Source organism: Phodopus roborovskii, unplaced genomic scaffold (genome assembly GCF_943737965.1).
Source record: "Phodopus roborovskii unplaced genomic scaffold, PHOROB, whole genome shotgun sequence".
Lineage (NCBI taxonomy): Eukaryota > Metazoa > Chordata > Mammalia > Rodentia > Cricetidae > Phodopus > Phodopus roborovskii.
Window position 1 is genome coordinate 16,782,611 of NW_026126485.1, and position 15,392 is coordinate 16,798,002.

A 15,392-nucleotide genomic window follows, 5' to 3' on the forward strand; every position below is an offset into this window, starting at 1 on the left:
AATTGACTATTATAGGTTATCCTCTGGATGAAACAATATACTTAAAAATGCACTCACTGTCCTTCCTAAGAACAAACACAAGTCTAAAAGGGCTAAAATGCAAAACAGCATCAACCATTTTAAAGTTATTAAAATAAAAAATGAGGATTTTAATCAACATATAGAGTACATTTCCTGTTTTAGTCCTTTCTCTCTCTCCCTTGTTCATCATCTACAACAGGGATTTGAGTCTAGGAACTCATTCACTCTAGGCAAACACCTGCCCTCACCTTGCTTCTTGAAAGAAGGACTTACCAAGTTGCTAAGGCTGTCTAAACTCTCTCAAGGCTAGGTGGACCCTGAACTTGAGATTCTTTTGCTTCATTCAATCCCTGAAATATCAGGGATTGTAGCCCCATGCTACTAGGCCTGGCAAAGAGTAAATTTCTGCATGGCAATACAGTGCAATAAAATCTAAAAGTAAGACAGTTCATCTAATAAGGCCATATACACAGTCCATCTAACAGTTCATCTAATTTGAATTTTCTGAAAAGGAAATGGGAAATAACTTAGATTCTTCTTTTCAAAGCTAAATTCTATAATCTTCTGATACTAATAATTATTTTTAACAGTTAATAGTGAATGAATTAAAAACAACTCTCCTTCCAGGTGGTGATGGTGCACGCCTTTAATCCCAGCATTCAGGAGGCAGACAGAGGCAGGCCTGTGAATTAGAGGCCAGCATGGTCTAAAGAGAAAGTTCCAGGACAGCCCAGGCCACACAGAGAAACCCTTCCTCCAAAGGAAAAAAAAAAAACCAAGAACAAAACAACAAAAACAAAAAAGTAGAGAGGCTCAGAGTTTCAGAGAATTTTCTAAGCATGAGTAAGACCCCAGATTTTATTTTCAACTCTACAAAACAACAACAAAAAATTTCAGTATGGGAATATTACAGTAGGGGCTGACAAGATGGTTTAGTGGAAAAATGCACTTGCTACCAAGTCTCACAACTTAAGTTTGATCCCTGGGACCCAGGTGGAAGAAGGGACAAAGCTCTCACAAGCTGTCCTATACCTTCACACCTATGCTGTGGCCTACCTGTGCCACATAGGCACACACACATACACACACACACTTAGAAAATAATACCAAAGTAGAATATTCAAAACTGGCAAAATATAATAAAGACTGGGATCATTTTCATAGCCCTGACATTCTAAATAAAACAGTGCCACCAAGTGGTATAGCATACTAGTAGAGTTAAAGAGAAAGCAAAACCAAACCAAACCAGTCATTGATTCTTATCAGTTTTAAATTTAGTGCAGAAGAAACCCCAATTTGAAAATCTCACTCTCTCTCTCTCTCTCTCTGTGTGTGTGTGTGTGTGTGTGTGTGTGTGTGTGTGTCCCAGCTGGATATGTGTGAGGCAGAGACAGGTGAAGCTTTATAAGCTTCAGGCTAGCCTGATCTACATAGTGACTTTCAAAACCGCCAAGGCTACTTAAAGATCCTGTCAAACAAAACACATACTCTAGAATCAAGTGTAAAATTTACATGCAAAGATTGTGGTGTTTATATTACTCTAAGGATATTCTTCATATCTACCTGTCAATATTTGTTACTCTATGTGAACTTAAAGTAACTAAAAGAAATATACAGTATAGCAGTAATTAAAATGAGGAAAAAGATTTTTAAGGTACTTTCCCTGATTTGCACTTTAAACTCAAAATCTACTTTAGGTAAGTAAATGGCCTTCAGAATGATGAAAACATTGCATAACTTGATCTGAGTAGACATATTTAAAGATTAAATATTTCATGCAAAGTTTCAATCTCTATTTAATGTAGTGTGGCTATTACAAATTAACTATCAAATGATATACAAATGCTTAAGAAAATTTATAGGCTTCATTTCTGAGGAGTCCTTCAAATTAATAAGCTAAGAGATACAAAAGCAGCTTTTAGGATGCTGTCACCACAATGTGACAAACAAAAACTGAAATATAATCCTGTTTCAGCTCACATCTTTAAGAATTGTAAAAAATGGGGCAGTGGTGGCTGACACCTTTAATCTCAGCACTTGGGAAGCAGAGACTGGTGGATCTGAGTTCAAGGTCAGCCTGGTCTACAGAGTGAGGTCCAGGACATTCAGGGCTCATAGAGAAACCCTGTGTGTGTGGGGGGAGGTGGGGATTATAAAAAAATGGACTATATAAAACTTAAAATTTTTTGGCCTACAAATTACACCAAGAAAATACAAATACAACTCAGAAAATACTAACAACAAAACACTCCAGTATCTTAAAAAAAAAAAAAAAGGGGGGGAGGCTGGAGAGATGTCTCAGAGGTTAAAAGCCCTGACTTCTCTTCCAGAGGTCCTGAGTTCAATTCCCAGCAACCACATGGTGGCTCACAATCATCTATCAATCTGGTGCCCTCTTCTGGCCTGCAGGGATACATGCAGGCAGAACACTGTATACATAATAAATAAATCTTAAAAAAACAAAACAAAACAAGAAAACACTCCATTATCTGATGAAGGAATGGTACTCTGAGTATCATTAAAAAGAAAACAAATAACAAAAGGAAGACAGAAGGAGGGAAGGAAGGAGGGAGGGAGGAAGGATGAATAAAACAGATCTGTTGGTAAAATATTTGCCTAGTATGCATGAAGCTCAAGGTTTAATTCCCAGTTCTATATAAAGCTAGGTATGCTGGCACATGTCCACGAAGGGTCTAAGTTCATTCTTGGCTACTTAGCAAGTTCAAGAACAGCCTGAGCTACAAAAGGCCCTACCTCAAAAGAAAAACAAAAGTGCAAGTGTGTATATGTGTGTTGAATTGATATTATTCCAAAGTTTAAAAAAATGGTCAACAAGCTTATAGAAAAAAAAAAAGTACCACTAGTCATTAGGCAATAAAATATCAAATCCATGAGTGCTGCTATGGTGATCTGCATCTGTGTTCTCCGAACTCAGAAGGCTAAGGGAAGTAGATCTCTCGACTCCCCTTGAGCTGAAGATTAGCATGGTCAACATAGTAAAACCTCATCTTAAGAAACAGAAGATTACACACATACACATACACATACACATACACACACACACACACACACACACACACACACACACACGAGGCTCACTTCATAGCCACTAATATGGCTGCAGTGTAAAAACTGTAGCAACTGTGGATCAAAAATGTAGAGAAACTAGGTTGTAGTTAGTGAGATGGCTCAGTGACTTAAGGAGCTTGACACCAAGCCAGATAACCTGAGAACTAGCTCTTCAAAACTATCCTCTGACCACCATATGAGTGCAGTAACTTACTTACACACACACACACACACACACACAAATAAATAAACTAACCAACTAAAAAAAATATAATTTTTAAAAAAGTAAGGAGAGAAACTACATTTTTACACATTGCAGGTGGGGATGTAAGACAGCACAGCCTTTGTGAAATTGTATGGCAGCTGTTCATTAACAACTGATAAATAATGGAGTTATTGTATGACTCAGCAATTCTACTCCTAGGTATATATTCAAGAACTACAACAGATGTCTACACCAATATTATACAAACAATCAATATTCCTAATAGTAAAGATAAAGTACAAATAACCAAACTAATAGCATCAACTAATAAACAGACAAAATATGGTTGCTGAAAAACAATGGGACACTACTGCTTTACAGAAAGGATTGAAGTGTAGGTCCCTGCTAGGAAATTTGTGTATCTTGAAAACACTATGCTAAAGACAAATCAGGGGTCATACACTGTTATGAGTCTACTTTAAAAAAATGTTCAGTACAGACAACCATACAAACAGAGGAGGCTTGTGGTTCCTTAGAGGTGCAGAAAAGAGTCAGAGAGGAAACTGCTATGGACACAAGTACTTCTTTTAGAATACAAAAATGTTGTAAACAAATTGATTGCATACCCTTACAGCCCAAATCACATACTTAAATGAATTACTACCTCTTTACAAAGGTTTGTTTTTTCCCTTTGAGTTGTCAGCCATATCTTTACACCTTTAAAGATTTATTTACTTTGATTTCATGAGCACTGATTGGTGTTTTGTCTTCATTTATGTCTATGTGAGGATCTCTGGGTATGTTTGTGGATCTCCTGGAACTGAAGTTACAGACAGCTGGTAGCTGCCATGTTGGTGCTAGGAATCGAGTCAGGGTTCTCCACAAGAGCAGCCAATGCTCTTAACTGCCGAGCAATCTCTCCAGGCCCCAAAGTGGTTATTTAAAAGGGGAAAGAAGGCTAGAAGTCCTTAAGAGCTACGCATTTTCCTCAAGAAACTGTATAGACTAGATAAAACAGCTAAGCTTGCTACCATGATCCACATATAACCTATGGACTCATAGTAAAATAACTAGTTACTAAACAATCTATTCTGGTTTTGCTAGCATATCTTTGGCCAGGTCAGATTAGATGAATCTCAAATGCAGCAGAGAATAGACAGGTGTCTGTAGGACACCTCCCTCTTTAGGGAGGAAGATGAACAAAATGTCATAGAAAGGAGGAGCATTTTAAAGCAGGAGGCTCAAAGTAGGGATAGGCATGAATGGCTAAGGAAGCCAAGATTATAAACAGATGATAAAAAAATTTCCTTGCACTTTCAAGTGCATTCAAGCCAACCTTATATGATCCAGATAGTTCAGAGTATTTTTACTCCTAACACTTCTTAGCCAGAATAGTCTAACCAGCTTATACTAAACCCTATTCTCTTGTCTTCTTTCCCCTACATACCCACTTTTGAGGGCTACCAGTTATCTCTCTTATTCAAGGGAAAAAGAAATGTTTCTGAATTTATGGGAATGAGGAGACTGAGAATAGAATGACAGAAGACTGGTGGGTGTTTTTAGTTCTAACATCACTAGAGAACAAACCATCTTCTTCAGAGACAAGCCAAATTGTAAATGTATCATAGAAAGATGCAGAATTTCTTAAAAAAAACATTAAGTCACCATATGTCAAAACTACAAAACAGCTAGATCCACAAGGTCAAAAAAATATATAAAGTTAACAGAAAAGCAACAAAATAAATGGAATAACCCTATAAGGGTTAAATAAATAAATAAATAAAAGCCATAAATTAATAGTAAATCAATAGAACTAGCGATAAATCTAAAAGCCAGTGGAAGTTTTAGTAGAAAGAAAGAAAAAAAAAAAAAAAGCCAAACTGATAAGATACTAGCTCATATAAACAATCATATAAACAAGAGAAAAAGGAAGTATAAATATAGCTTTGTCAATAACAGGAAAAGGCTGGAAAGCCCAAAATGATTAAATATGGTATATCTATGAAGAGAAGCACTGCACAAAGCCTTATAAAAATGAACAAAGGAGACCTTTTCATACTGATGAAAGACATACATAAGAGGTTGCCCTCTGTGTAAAAAGGAAGAAGAATCTAAACTTGTATTTTCTTGTATATGCAAAAGAAACCTGAGGAGAATATATCTAAGAATCAAGACAGTGGTCTTCCTTAGCAGACATGGAAACTGGGTAAATAGGGAGAAGAGTGATACTTTTTACTAAAAGATGTCTTAGACGTCTGGTATTAGGAAGATGAGGGTGTATGTGTGTGGTTTTTTGAGACAGGGTATCTCTATGTAACAGCCTTGGCTGTCCTAGAACGTGCTTTGTAGACCAGGCTGGCCTGAAACTTACCAGCATGCACAGAGTAACTTATTTCATTTTTTGTTTTTCATTTTGAGACAGGATCTTGCTCTGTGGCCCAAGCGAACCTTGCTATTCAGCTAAGCTAGCCTCAAACCTCTCAAGCTTCAGCCTCTCAAGTTCTAGGCTTATAGGCACATACTACAATACCCAACTAAATTCAAAGCTCTTATGCTGTCTCCTAAGGAGCTGATTGTTTTCAGTCTGGTAACAATATAGTCAACAATTGTAATATGGTGTACCCAATATGACGTACCCAATTTTTTCCATGGAGAAATGCTAAAAGGACCCTAAAGAACACTACATTTACACTAGGGGGAAAAAAATGACAGCTGTTCAGCAAGACAGCTACTGTGATAATGCTTAAAGGTGAGTCATCATTCCCACCCCCCCCCCCCCCCAAAAAAAAAAAAAAAAAAAAAACGGAAGCCCACACAGTAGAAAGCATTCCACTCCAGGAGTAGAGAAAACAAAGGCTACTCACTAGGTCACTATACAGAAGTCACTCTATACATATCAGGATTTTACAGGAGGAATTAACAATTAAGACTGGGCTTGGCGATACTGGCACAAGCCTCTAATCCCATCACCTGGGAGGCAGAGACAGGCAAATCTCTGTGAATTCGAGGCCAGGATGGTCTACAAAGTGAGTAATGTATAAACTACATTAAAAAGGGAGCATTAAAACTAAACGTCACATTAATTTCCACAACTTCTGTATATCAAACATTGTGTTAAGTGTTAAAGATAAAGTAGCAAATATGACTTCCTTCCTGCAGTTTACCAGCATACAAAACAATATCCTCCAGACATGGGACAGAATTCAAGAAAGGAATTTTGTTATGGTTTGAGGACATGATTTTTGCAGTCTCTATACACAGACTGCTATCTATCAGAAACACTCTAGATTTGCTTTACTCACCCATCCTTTGTATAGCTAATTCCTTGGTATGCCTATTAAACAAGCCTTGGATTCATACAGCCCTCTTTAGTTGCCCTAGACAAAACCTCCAAATTCCACTTGCTCTGTATCTCAAAGTATGTCATGCTTTTTTCTCTTCTTGATAATGTAACCGGGAATTATTTATCTATAGTCCTTCAAAATTTTAAGCTCTACACAAATACAAAAATAAAATCAACCTGTTCATTATTATATTTTATCTTCTGCAGTAATCACAGCACATAGCTGACCAATAATAATTATTTAGTGATTAGATTTTAGAACATACTTTCATCTTTCTGTGTAAATACATTAAACATTTAAGGTAATATTTAGACTACAAAGTCTACTCCTCAGGATTTTGTTTTGTTTCTGTTTTTGTTTTTTTGAGGCAGGGTTTCTCTGTGTAGCTTTGGAGCCTGTCCTGGCACTCACTCTGTACAACAGTTTGACCTCTAACTGACAAGAGATCCACCTGCCTCTGCCTTCCAAGTGCTGGGATTAAAGGCATGCACCACCACCACCCGGCTACTTTTCAGGGTTTTAAGATGTTACGTAAATTTTAAAAAACTTTTTGAGACAGAAGCTCATGTATCTCAGGTTGGTCTGGAATACTATATGCATCTGAGATGACCCTTACCTTGTAAATTCTTACTATTTTCAAGTCTATGTTTCTAGCAGAATGGAACTATTACATCTTTCTACTCATGAGTTATACAGATAAATTTAGCTCTAAAAGAACAAAGAATAGAACGTGGGAGTTGGCTCACTTGGTGAAGTGTCTGCTGCACAAACAGAAGGAGCTGAGTTTCCCCCTCAGCATTCATGTAAACAAGGGGTGTTTTGTATGCACCTGTAATTTCACCACTAGGGAGGAGGGAGACAGGAGGATTTCTGGCACTCACTAGCAAGCCAGCCTTGTAGAATTTGAGCTCAATATTTTGGGAGAGACCCTATCTCAAAAAGAGAGAGGGGGAGGGAGGAGAGAGGGAGGGAAGGAGACGGGGGGGGGGGGGGAGAGAGAGAGAGAGAGAGAGAGAAGGAACAAAACTAATAAACAATAAAGAAAAGAAAAAGAGAAACAAAACAGGTAGAGAGTTATTGAGGATGTCAATCTTTGGCTTCCACACCTGCACATGTGTACACACAATAGTAACAGTAAACAATTTTTAAAGATTCTTTTCTTTTTGTCTAATTTAGGAGGAGGCACCAGTACACAGAGAAAAAGTTGGCCTTTTATAAGTAAGCCACATCACTGCATGGTTTCATCTATTAAGTAACATTTTTATTTTGCAAACTGACTTATTTGTTACATTATAAAATTAAGTCTAGATAATTATTGATACATATCTTTATGCAAATGAAAAAAGCATAAAAGCAAACATTCCTTGATATAAGGTAAAAATCATTTGAAAAAAGTAAGTTCAAGTGGGCTGGCAAGACAATTTCATAGCACCTGCCACCAAGCCTGACAACCTGAGTTCAAACCCAAGATCTAATAGTAGAAGGAGAAAACCAATTCTCTTTTGTTGTCTTCTGACTAATATATATAAGTATATATATTTAAGTATAAATATATTCATATATAAATATACAAATTATATAATATATAATTATATATTTATATAAATCCTATGTTATAATAATATATAAATAAGTGTGTGTGTATATATGTATATATATGTATATATATATACACATACACATATACATATACATATATACTTAAAAGTAATCCAAGATATTAGAAGAAAAACTGTTGGGTTTTCATCAATTCAAGGTATATATTATTCCTATTTTCACCTCTATGAAAACAGAACCTCACAGTAAAATCTTAATATTGACAGCATTTTTCTCTTACTTGTATTTAAGATAATGGCACACATTAATCGACAGTGCCTTAAATTTGATAAAATACACCTCTAATGCCAGCACTGGGGAGGCAGAGTCAGACGGATCTCAGTGAGTTCAAGGCCAGCCTCCTCTACAGAGTGAGTACCAGGATAGCCAAGGCTACACAGAGAAACCCTGTCTCCAAAAACCAAAAACAAACAGATAAAATATACAATTTCCTAGTCCCACATGCCTTCCTCTCCTCCTCTTCTCTTTCTCCTAGTTCCCTCTCCACTCACTGCCCCCACCATGTGCTCTGGAGAACTTGTCCCTTCCCCCTTCGGTGAGGGACCTATATGAATCTCTTAGAATCCTCCTTGTATCCTAGTGCCTCTGGCAGTGCGAATTATAGGCTGGTGGTGATCCTTTGTTCTATGTCTAAAATCCATATATGAGCAAGTTCCTCTTTTTGAGAGAGGGAGAGAGAGAGAGAGACAGAGAGAGAGAGAGAGAGAGACCATAAAAGAGGGAGCCATTATAGGTTTGAAGAAAAAACTGAACCTAAAGAAATGTCCAGAGACCTACAAGACAGACCCCAACTAACAATCTGAGCAACAGTGGGAAAGCTATCATAAATGCCCTTCCCTGATCAACGACTAACTTATCCATCATCATAGAGCCCTCATCTAGTAGTTGATGGAAACAGAAGCAAACACCCACAACTAAACACTGAGCTGAACTGGAATCCAGATGCAGAGAGGGAGGACAAGACCAGGCTGCAGAAACACAGAGAGACAGCTGACCTGAACAAGGAGGAGCTAATGGACCCCCAGACTGATAGCTGGGAATCCAGCATGGGACTAACTCAGGCCCCCTGAACATGGGTCTCAGCTAGGAGGACTGAGCAGTCTAAGGGCCCTCATACAGTGGAACCAGGATGTATTCCTGGTGCACAAAAGGACTTTGCGGGCACATCCCCCATGGAGGGATACTCGCTTAACCTAGAGACAGGAGAGAAGGCCTAGTCCCTACTCCACCAAATGACTTGACAGATTTAGATGATCCCTCCTGGAGGGCATCACCCTACATGTGGAGTGGGGGGGGGGTGGTCGGGATGCATATGAGAGTGGGAGAGAGGAAAAGAGGGGAGGGAGGGAGAACTGGGATCGAGATGTAAAATAAAAATAAAAAATAATATAAAAAAGTATACAATTCACATACTTTTAGTATATTTATTTTTATGGGCATTGGTGTTTTACCTGAGGGTATGTCTATGTGAGGGTGAAAGAACCCCTGGGAACTAGAACCACAGTCAGTCTTGAGCAGTCATATAGGTGCTGGGAATTGAACCCAGATCTTTTGGAAGAGCAGCTTAACCCCCTTAACTGTGGAGCCATCTCTCCACCCCTGTCCCTGTCATTAGTCATCTTTCTAAATTACAGTATTACTAATTACTATCTCACTGTATAAACATTCCTTCTCCTTCCCAACTATTAAAATTAAAAAAAAAATGCTCATATTAATGCTCCTGAGAAAGATTTTTAAAATGATAAAGAATAGCACTGGCTATTCTTTCAGAGGACCTGGGGTTGATTTCTAGCACCCATCTACGACAGCTCACCATCTCTAACTGCAGTTCTAGGGGATCCAATACCTCTTTTGGACCTCTATGGGTACTACTCACAAATATGGGTGCAGACATACATGCAAGCAGAATACTCATAACCCATAACAAAAGAAAATAATTTTTAATAAGATAAACAAAAAAGTTAAGGATTTAGTTTCACAGAGAAATTTTAGCAATACTAAATTAACTCTAGTCTCTATGTAGCAACAGATCAGAAAATCTTCAATAAAGTACTTATCTTTGGGGGCAAGAAACAATCTAAGCTACACTGTAAGCTATCACAGTAGTTAATATTTTCCTTTTAGATTCATTTGTTTTATTTAACATGTATAAGTATTTTGCCTACATGCATGCATTATGTACCACAAGTGTGCCTAATGCCCACCAATGTCATGGCAAGTCAGGCATTAGATTAGATCTCCTGGAACTGGGGTTGAAGACATTTATAAACTACCATGTGGGTGCTGGGAATCACCCTGGGTTCTCCTGCAGAGAAAAAGTCCTCCTTTAACCACTGCATTACCTCTAACCCCAACAAACTTCTTAATTTTACATTGAACAGAAATGGCCAGGTACAGTGGCCACAACCATAATCCTTTGGTTCAGAACTTTAAAGCAGGAGAAACTCAAATTTGAGATAGACTGATCATATAAAGAGTTCCAAGGCAGTCTCAATATTTAAGATCTTGTCTCACAAGAAGGGGAAAAAAAATTCAATAACAGAAATGGACATCCTTTAGATCTAGGTAAACAGTCTGCAAAGTTCTGAAAGATACAGGTAGATTTTCACTTAGCATAACAGAGCATCAAAATTCTCTCGTCGTTATGTAACTGAGCATCAAGTTACTAATAATAATACCATTGTTAATGTAGTTTTTAATTTTACTGAATGAAATCTCTAGGCAGGTTACCTCTTCTCTAACATTATAACTCAGACAACTTAAAAATTTCCATTTAAGAATTACATACACTAAATTACCATCATATCTATACAAAATATAAATTGTTCCACAAAAAACCCTACATAATTTGTTTTTATTTCTCCTCAGAAGAGGAAAAATATAAGCCAATTAACCAATTGCTTCCAGCCATTACTGAGTTTATTAAGGTTTTTTTGTTTGGTCTGAATTTTTTGAGAGAGGGTCTCCCTACATAGCCCTGGCTGTCCTGGAATTCACTACGTAGACCAAGCTGGCCTCTGGCTCCCCTCAGAGATTTGCCTGCCTCTGCCTCTGCCTCACAGTGCTGAAATTAAAGGTGTGTACCATACCTAGCCATTTTTTGTTTCATTTTGGGTTTTTGTTTGTTTGTTTTGTTTTTGAGACAGGCTCTCACTATATAGACCAAGCTGGCCTTGGACTCATAGAGACCTATCTGCCTTAGTGTTCTATGATTAAAGGCATAAACCACCAATTCCAGCCTCTTTTGTTTTCTGCATAACCCACGCTGTCCTCAAATATTCATCCATGCATTTCAGTCTCCTCCTGAGTGTTGAGATTACAGTATGCAGTACCACATGCATCAAGTTATCTTTTATACTAAATATTTTCTCTTAAAATAGCATGTGTAAATATTAGAAGAAAATATTTCTATCAGAGCAAACAAGACAAAAACTAATAAAAGCACTAGGGATATGCTAATAATAACACCTACTGAACTAATAAAACCCAGTCAAGTGATCATTTAAAGAAATAATAAGAATGTTGATCTTACATTACTACCAATAAATTACCATTTCAAATACTGACCTTTGTCTAGGAACTATGAAGAGTGCCCGTACCAACTTCTTCCTGTTTGCCTTTGTGTTCATGTTCATGCAAAAATCCATGGCTGCCTAAAGAAAAAAAAAATACAATTTCTTTTCTTTAAAAACAAAAAACCTTGACTTAGCTACTGAAAGCAGAAACCCTAAGTCAATGTTTTAATTGTTCTTAAACATCCAAAAATAATTTTAAGACACTAATATTATAGACAATAAGCACATATCAAACTGTAAGATCATTAAGCCTAAAAGTCCTTTCTTTCTACAAGTCTGAAAATAAAGACTTCTTACTTAAAAAAAAAAAAAAAAAAAAAAAAAAAACTTTGTATTGGGAACAGAACTTAAAAGTATCTTCAAAACCTACCATGAGTATTTGGCAAGTAACTTTAAAGTTCAATCTGCATCTTAAAACAAGTAAATCAGAATTGGGATAACAAGTTTATGCTGCAATTCAGTGGCAGAAAGATTGTTTAGCATGTGGGAGGCCTTGGGTTGTTTCAAGAATATTAGCATAAGTAAAGAAAGCTACTAGTGTGCCAGGTGTTGGTGGCTCAGGCATTTAATCCCAGCATTCAGGAGGCAGAAGCAGGCGGATCTCTCTGTGAGTTCGAGGCCAGCCTGGTCTACAGAGCTAGTTGCAGGACAGACTCCAAAACAATATAGAGAAACCCTCTCTTGAAAAAACAAAACAAAACAAGAAAACAAAAAAAGCTATCAGTGCTAATAAGGACAACCAAAACACAGTATTTTAGGAACTAAACTGAGACTAGTATTTCATCAATGTCTTTAATATAAGCATAAAAAGAAAAGCAAGAAAAGATTTACATTCTAAAAAGTTCTTGGAAAACAGAAAGATTAGTTAGCTGGTCCCAATGTCCCTGAGTATCCACAAGGAGATTGATGCCACAAATCTCCCACGATATGCAAATCTACAAGTGCTCAAGTTGCTTGTGTAAAATAGCAATGTTTGCATGTAACTTAGGCACATCTTCCCATATATTAAGTCATCTATAGATTACTGAAAGTAACACAATCTAAATGTGTTATAAATATAGATAATAATGTCAACCTAAAAAAAAAAATATGTGTTCAGGATAGATGCAGTTTTTTTGCCCCCAAAATATTTACTACCTATGATTGCTTGAATCTACAGAGGTAGAACCAGCCCCTGTACTTACCTTCTATTACCTATCTAAACAAATTTCAGAAAACATAGACAAGGCAATAAAGACTTTTCTTGTGTAGCCCTGGCTATCCTCAACTCAGAGATCTGCCTGCCTCTACCTCACGAGTGTTGGTATTAAAGGCATGTACCACCCACTGCCCACCTAAGACTTTTGCTATCACAATTTTCAAAGGACAGTTAGGCACACACAGAAAGCTGTGTGAAAAGAGTTCTACATGGGGAGCTGGCAAGATAGCTAAAAAAAAAAAAAAAAAAAAAAAAAAAAAGGCACTTTCTGCCAAGCCTGACAAACTGAGTTTACTCACCTGACCTAATACACAGTAGAAGAGAATCAACTCCCACAAGCTATCCTTTAAATCCCCTGAAGCAGTATGGGCTGCCCCCTCTCCCTCTCCCTCTCTGTGTCTATCTGTCTCTCACAAACACACACTAATTATAACAAAAAATTTTAATGTTCCACATATAAGAAACCAAGTACAAAATGTCAATATCTAGTGCACAGGTTTGTATGAAATGAATAAAAACACTTGAGTTTTTAAAAATCAATATATTTGAAGATATTTTTAAAAACAAAAATCCAGGTATGGTGGCACACACCTGTGTACTCAAGAGACAAAGGCAGGGCAGGGAAAATTCCAGGCCAGTCAGTGCCTGCCATATAAAGATAAATGTGAAAAGCATGTAAAGTTAGTTCTATTTGTTTTGTTGCATGATAACTCATTAAGCAGCTTTTTGAAAATTTGTTTCAAATGCTCAAGTAAAATAATTTGCTTTAGGCAAAGATAAATTTTCTGATCATCAAATTCATGGGGGAAAAATGAATGGCATTCTTCACAGAAGTCACTTAAGAAAATTCTTAATTTTGGGATAAATGATATACACAAAACCTCCTGTGAAGGAAACAACATATGAACCAAATAGGCTCACAATGCATTTGAATAGACAATGAGTGACCCATGTCTGCACATATTTTTCCATGAGCAGATTTTAGTACAATAACACAATAACTAGAGAACACACTTGTCTTCGATTTACCTATGAAAGATTAATTTCAGAAAACAATAAAAACAAAAAGATGAGATGGCTCAGCAACTAAGAACACTGGTTGCCCTTTCAGAGGACCTGGGTTCAATTCCTAGCACCCACAAAGAGGTTACAACTATCTGAATTCCTGTTCTAAGCATTTGACACCCTTTTCTGACCTCTGAAAGAACCAGGCACACACATGGTACACAGACATTTATGTGGGCAAAACACCATACACATAAAAATAAGTAAATCTTAAACAGAAAAGAAAATTGAAGAAAAAGATAAGAATGGATGCCAGAATTGAGAAAACGTAAAACTTTTCACATTATTATAAACACTGGCCAATGAATCTGAGTGTAAAGGCACTTGCCATCGAGCCTGACCTAAGGTTCATCCACAGAATCCACACTACAGGAAAGAACGAACTCCTACAGCCAAACAAGTGAATGGTAAAGGTACACACACACACACACACACACACACACACACAAAATAAATGTTTAAAAAACAAACATACTACTGAGGGCTGGACTCTCTAAATGGCTCCATGGTTAAAAGCACTTCCTGCTCTTCCAGAGTACCCAAGTTCCAAGTGCTGGGTAGTGGTGGTGGCAATGCAGGAATGCTTTTAATCCTAGCACTCAGAAGGCAGATCCCTGAGTTAGAGGACAGCCTGGTCTACAAAGAGTTCCAGGACAGCCGCTGCACAGAGAAAGACTGTCTCAAAATAACAACAACAACAAAAATAATTCAGAGTACTGAAGTTTCATTCCCAGGACCCATTTTGCATCATTAACAACTACCTGTAATGCAGGGGATCTGACTCCCTCTTCTGGCTTCCATGGGCACCAACAAATATCACATGCATTCATACACACATAAAATTAAATCTAAATCTAAAAAGCAAAAAAATACTGAAATAAAACATTTCTGACCAAGATAAGAACTAATTTATGGCGCTGGAGAGAAGGCTCAGTGGTTGAGAGCACTGGCTGCTCTTCCAGAGGACCTGGGTTCAATTCTCAGCACCTACATGGCACATAAAAATAAAACATTAAAAAAAAATTGTTAAAAAACTAATTTATTTCCTTAGATTTATGGCTAAGGGAATTAAAACCTAGGAAAATATTCAGTCAACAGCATCATATATACACAAATAATTTTATATTGTTTATTAAATAGTACATGGGTCTTATTGTCCTTCATCCTTATTTGAAAGTTGAAAAATAAGACTAAGGGTGGAAAGATGGCTCAGGGAGTAAAGGCTTTTGATCTGAGATTGACTGCCAGGACCCACATGGAAGGAGAGAACCAATTTCTAAAGTTTCCCTCTGACCTCC

The 15,392-nt window shown here is 37.2% G+C and overlaps 1 protein-coding gene across 5 annotated transcripts in view; it reads right to left on the bottom strand.

Moving 5' to 3' along the window:
- Upf2 (UPF2 regulator of nonsense mediated mRNA decay) overlaps positions 1–15,392 on the bottom strand; it is a 106,624-nt gene that overhangs the window by 57,234 nt on the left and 33,998 nt on the right. For all 5 annotated transcript variants that reach the window (XM_051194881.1, XM_051194879.1, XM_051194880.1 and 2 more), the window contains one exon: positions 11,824–11,909. In XM_051194881.1, the coding sequence (XP_051050838.1) occupies positions 11,824–11,909 (86 nt within the window). The remainder of the gene's footprint in view (positions 1–11,823; positions 11,910–15,392) is intronic.